The following is a 5,024-nucleotide window of genomic DNA, read 5'->3' as shown; positions in this document are numbered from 1 at the left end:
TGTATATAGGGTTCCCTACATGCTAAAATCACTTTTTTTGCCCATGCATGAAAACTTAAATGGCGTTCATAACCAAGCAATAGACTTTTATATATTGTAATCTATTCAAAGTATTTACCAATTAGTTAACCTGAAATCTAGTGTGAACCTGGCAGATGTAGAGCAACCCCCTGAATTTCCATCTTGAATAAAATGAGTTTGAATAAGCAGGTCTATAAGCAGGTCTATAAGCAGGTCTCCACTGGGAATATATAAATATGACAGCTCTCAAATATGACGTAAAGTCTTTTTGTGTTTTGACCCCACAAAGTCTGTACAGAGTAGTTTTTATTCACTTGAGTGTCTACAGTATGATACCTGTGACTGTGTGTCGACATTTAACAATTACAAAGCTTCTGCAGAATAACCACGTTATGTATTTGAATATCATGTACGGCCATTTTGCATGCGTTGGTAAGTCACAATCACAGAAGGAAGGTCCAGTACCGCAGTGTAGTACTTGCTTGAACAGTGACCTCTACATTTTGTAGTAACTAACAAACTCTTCTTGTCCTTCATTTCCGTGACGGTTCCATCCCAGACTTCAGTTACAGGGTTTGCCTCTGTGTGCATACAGGAAAGAAATTTAAGTTAAAAGTTATAGTTCATGGAGTGCTCTGAAAGATTCAACAGTACTAACATGCCGTTTTACTAAACTTTAAATACTGTGACATATTTTCTCTAAAGTGCTATGGAACATGAACAAAAATGCAGGGTTGCAAATGTGAAATAATAGATGAATTAACTTACTGATGTTTTCCATTTCCACCAAGCAAAGGCAACGGCCAGACTACACAGAATGAAAATAACCAGAGCAATAACACCAATGTTGACACAAACAGGTGAACTCGGTGGCACCGTGAAGAAATCGGCTGAAATGATAAAACAAAGAAACTAATCATCACTTATGTCAAACTGCACAAACAATGCTCCAAAGAAAAATTCCTCGTATGTGTCCTCATACCTGGCGAATAAAGCTGATTCTGATCACTTATTTAGAAATATCAAAGTGAGCATTTCATTAAATTAGAAAACATTTAAGTCATTTACAGCAAACAAAGTCCTGGGCAGCTCTGCGTGGAAGGCACTAGGATCAGCCAATGGTTAGGGTTAGGGAGACGGTTGGTTACACAGAACCATCTAAGTCATTGGAAGCTGTTTGGTAAATGGCGGGCACCCTCAAAGATTACAGTACCTGGCAGATGATAGGATAAATCATCTGTCTATCACTTCTGCTATTGTTGTTTTTAACAAACCGTGGTGGCCATCACACACCTAAACCATAGTCCGAGCTACCAGTAGATCCTCACTGGACACTGGAAACCCACGCATTACTTAAAGCTTGACTAGATGGATTCTTGTGTGATATTCGTTTCTTGTGTGATCTTGTGATCATCTAGCTGCCGTGCAAGGTAAGTAAGATAATCTCAAAAACTATTGTAAAATCTGGTGTAGATACTCATGGTCCCCAGGAGGATTAAAGTGACTTTGGTGACCCTTTGACCATTACTCCTTTGTGACCATCTGGTTTCATATCACATAAAATAGGCAGGCTGCCAAACTGAGCATTATGCCCCAATCAGGACAAACCGGTCCATTTAGGTACAGGGTAGAGCTTTGCAGCAAATTCAATGCAATCCTTTTTAATATCGGAATACACTCGAGAAAGCCTTATTAATTTTCTTGCAAATGGCTACCAGTGAGCAATTCACATTATAATGAATGAGTCACCCTCTGTAAGAACAGTCATTCTTCTTACTACTTTCCTCTAGCATCAACCTAGGAACTAACTTTATATTTACAGACCCACAACTCTTAATGTGTAGCTAATTGTTATTCTTTTCTGTAAAGGGGGCTGCTAATGGGGGCTCCAGCCATTTTGTATTTGTACCTGAAATCTGAATATGTGTGTCTCTGGTCTGGTTAGTGTCCTTCTGCTGGACTCTACAGGTGAATCTGTTGCTGGGTCTCTTCTCCACAGTGACTCTGCTGCTGACAGTGTAGAGATCATCAGGACCTCTGACGGTCTCTGTAGGTCCAGCAGAGAGGAGGTTTCCCTCAGCGTCCAGCCACGACACCTCAGGCTCTGGATACCAGCCTTCAGACTCACACTGCAGAGCAACGCCACTGGAGGATCTGTTAATACTCACTATGAAAGGTGAGCTAACAGCACCTTAAAATAAAGAGAGGAACAAAATGAAATGGAACAAGCATGTGTACATACAAACTTATTGACTACCTTTATATGTACATAAATATTCCACTATTGTCACAGCATATTTTGTTTGAATATGTCGTATAAGGCCTTTTTACGAATTTAGCATTCTCCGATTAAGACTTGTGCTATGCTGGTATTACTCAAGTTTTAAGTTATCAAGCAATTTTAGGACATGCACACTACATTTAAAATATGTGTCTCATTAAGGGTTTTTACTGCAGTTTGCTCCAGTTTGTGGCCTCTTGCCTGTTTCTAGCTTACGGTCAGCTCTGTGCATTGCTATGGTTGTTGTACACAAACCAAGCCGCCAACACTTTGCAAGGCGGCGGTTCAGATGCAAGGCCAACAGAAAAAAAGATGAAACACAGCTACATTTAAACAACAGGTTTTTGAATAGGCACACTTGACATAACGCCAAGCTTTTAGAAGCTGGCTGAAGGAATGAAAGAGGGAGGGTGTGTTTGTGCGTCCACCACCAGTGGAAAACCCTGCTTTTAAGGCTGCATGTGAACAGGAATATTTAGACATTAGCCATCTAAACAGCTTAGTCAGAATATTGTCTTTTTTGGAATAATGGCAAAAACATAATATGTGCATGTAAACGTAGTCGTTGATGCACATTCAAACAAGCATGTGCTTATTGAACTCACAACACAGACAGTATACTGCACTTTTGCAAATGCTTTTACATCAGAATTAATTTGCCTGCTATCTGATCCATGCTAACAGCACTTCCTGGTCTCCCTCACCTTGCAGGCTCAGGGACAAAAAAACAATTTAGGTAGTGTCCCACCAGTATGTAAAGACTCATTTCATTGAGACACTCACATAAATCTTACTAGTACTGCAAGAAATAAACAAAAACACATAACTTAGCTGATTTGATGGATCAATATTAACATGTTCTTACCTACAACAAGCTGAATTAACGAGTCCCCGTGTCCTGGAACGAAGCATTTATACGTCCCCCCATCAGAAAGTTTCACTTTGGAGAGATTCAGTGAAACGTCTCCGAGCTTCAGCTTGTCAGGGAACACCGACGTTCTTCTCTTGTAAGACGGGTGTGTTTTACTCTCCAGTTCCACACCGTCCCGCCACACATGGACAAACCTGGGGTCCAGGTCCGGTCTCGCCCACTCTACGGTCATGCCTGAAGCTGCCGTGGCCGGTTCCAGGTGGCACGGTAAAACGGTTTCATCCCCAACTGTTGCCGTTATCGGCTGAGACGGACCAACAACATGCAGACCTAAGGAAGATACCCATCTGTTTCAACTCGAACAATGTGTTTCTGTGACTCAAATCCTTTCTGAGGATCTCTCAAAGCTCAGTGGCCTTTGACGTCAGACTGCAGCTTAGTAAAAGGTTGGTAGATAATAATTAAATGTGTCGTTAAAGATTACTGCAGTTTGATACAGCAAACTGTTAAAATTTGCATGTGACAGTTAAAGTGTGTTCATACAAATCTAGGAAGCTTGTGTTTTCCAGACAAAGTTGATCTAAAAAAGTGACTTTTTACTCACAGAATTGTAAAATTACTGCATGTTTCTGCTCATGTTACATTTTACACTGAAATGATTACATGTTCTTTTGCATTCATTTAGCTGTTGCTAATGTGTTTGTGTACATCTTACCTTCAAAACAGGGTGCCGAGAGAAGGACACACACCACCAGTAAGAGAACTGTGTGAAGACTTAAGACCTGGTCCATCTCTCAGGTGAGACATCCTGGGCTTCTGAAAGCTAAAAAATTTGTAAAATGTAAATTTACAAATAATAAAACAGTGTGAATCACAAAATGATGAAATATTAGACGTCACTCAGCCTCACTTTACATTCACAAAATAAGATGAAAGAATGTGTAATGTTCAGGTTTAACTTAAATAAGTGAAAGTTTTAATGCAATGTGCAGCTTTAAGATCTGTAGTGTTTTCAATTACAGTATTTTCTTGTATATAGGACAAATACATACATTTTTAACTGTGCAGTAACCAACTCTCTGCATGTCTCTTACATGCGGAACAGAAGTCTTAAACAGTAAAGAGCAACAGCAGCTTACAGTTCAGTGACAAACTCTTAAATAACCTGCAGAATGGTGTAAGAGTATCTGTTTAAATCAGTCACAGCTAGATGCACGTCTGCTACAGCTCAGGTCTGGGTGCTGTAAGTTATTACAACATACCTGTAGAAGGTTAAAACGAGTCCTTCAACTGGCAGCTCTCATGTCTCACTGAATATTTCCATACCGTCTTTCATGCCGTGCTGGCGGTGAGGAAGTTTTGGTTAGACTGATGTAGATATGGTTAAACCGAAGTTAGAATCAGCTCCTGGACACATAATGGTGTGTGGTGCATTTGAAATGTCTTTAAATACATGCTTGTTGATTTTAATATAATACTCAACCCTTGTGTTGTCTTCACGTCAAAATTGAAAATCAACAGGTTTGTTGACACTTCTCATGTTTTTAACTTTTTCTTAAATTGTTGTCCCTTTTTTCAACACTTTTGATGCTTTTTGACGTTTTCAACACTCCGTAACACTAACTCATTAACTTTAGATTTACAGTTATTTTTAGAATTTATGGTCAATAAACCTCATTTATAGGAAATTATACCTAATGTTTGAGTTAGAAAAGCAGAAATTAGGAATTATTGAGACTAAAATTAAAGGAATGGATGTTGATGATAATCACAGACTGGAATATGTCAACTTTTACTCAATACTATTTCAAAAACACTTCCATTTGTTTTACAATGCTATAACATTGAATA

At 39.1% G+C, this 5,024-nt stretch overlaps 1 protein-coding gene across 1 annotated transcript; it reads right to left on the bottom strand.

Moving 5' to 3' along the window:
- Positions 1-456: 456 nt before the first annotated feature.
- On the bottom strand, positions 457-4,060 carry LOC117962134 (butyrophilin subfamily 1 member A1-like). Its single transcript, XM_034901248.1, has 5 exons — positions 3,889-4,060; positions 3,168-3,503; positions 1,931-2,212; positions 790-911; positions 457-602 (listed from the first exon to the last, which is right to left on the bottom strand). The coding sequence occupies exons 1-5, from the start codon at positions 3,962-3,964 to the stop codon at positions 588-590; spliced, it is 831 nt and encodes a 276-aa protein (XP_034757139.1). The 5' UTR covers positions 3,965-4,060; the 3' UTR covers positions 457-587.
- Between the last annotated feature and the right edge of the window lie 964 nt (positions 4,061-5,024).

This window comes from Etheostoma cragini, chromosome 19 (assembly GCF_013103735.1).
Source record: "Etheostoma cragini isolate CJK2018 chromosome 19, CSU_Ecrag_1.0, whole genome shotgun sequence".
In the NCBI taxonomy this organism is placed as follows: domain Eukaryota; kingdom Metazoa; phylum Chordata; class Actinopteri; order Perciformes; family Percidae; genus Etheostoma; species Etheostoma cragini.
This window is presented reverse-complemented; position numbering and strand designations above follow the sequence as displayed.

Bases quoted from the DNA above. Each gene is read 5' to 3' on its own strand.
- LOC117962134 (XM_034901248.1), bottom strand. From the start codon at position 3,964: ATGGACCAGGTCTTAAGTCTTCACACAGTTCTCTTACTGGTGGTGTGT. The intron at 3,504-3,888 runs GTAAGATGTACA...TATCTTCCTTAG, and splicing joins CTCGGCACCCTGTTTTGAAG to GTCTGCATGTTGTTGGTCCG. The intron at 2,213-3,167 runs GTAAGAACATGT...CTTTATTTTAAG, and splicing joins GTTAATTCAGCTTGTTGTAG to GTGCTGTTAGCTCACCTTTC.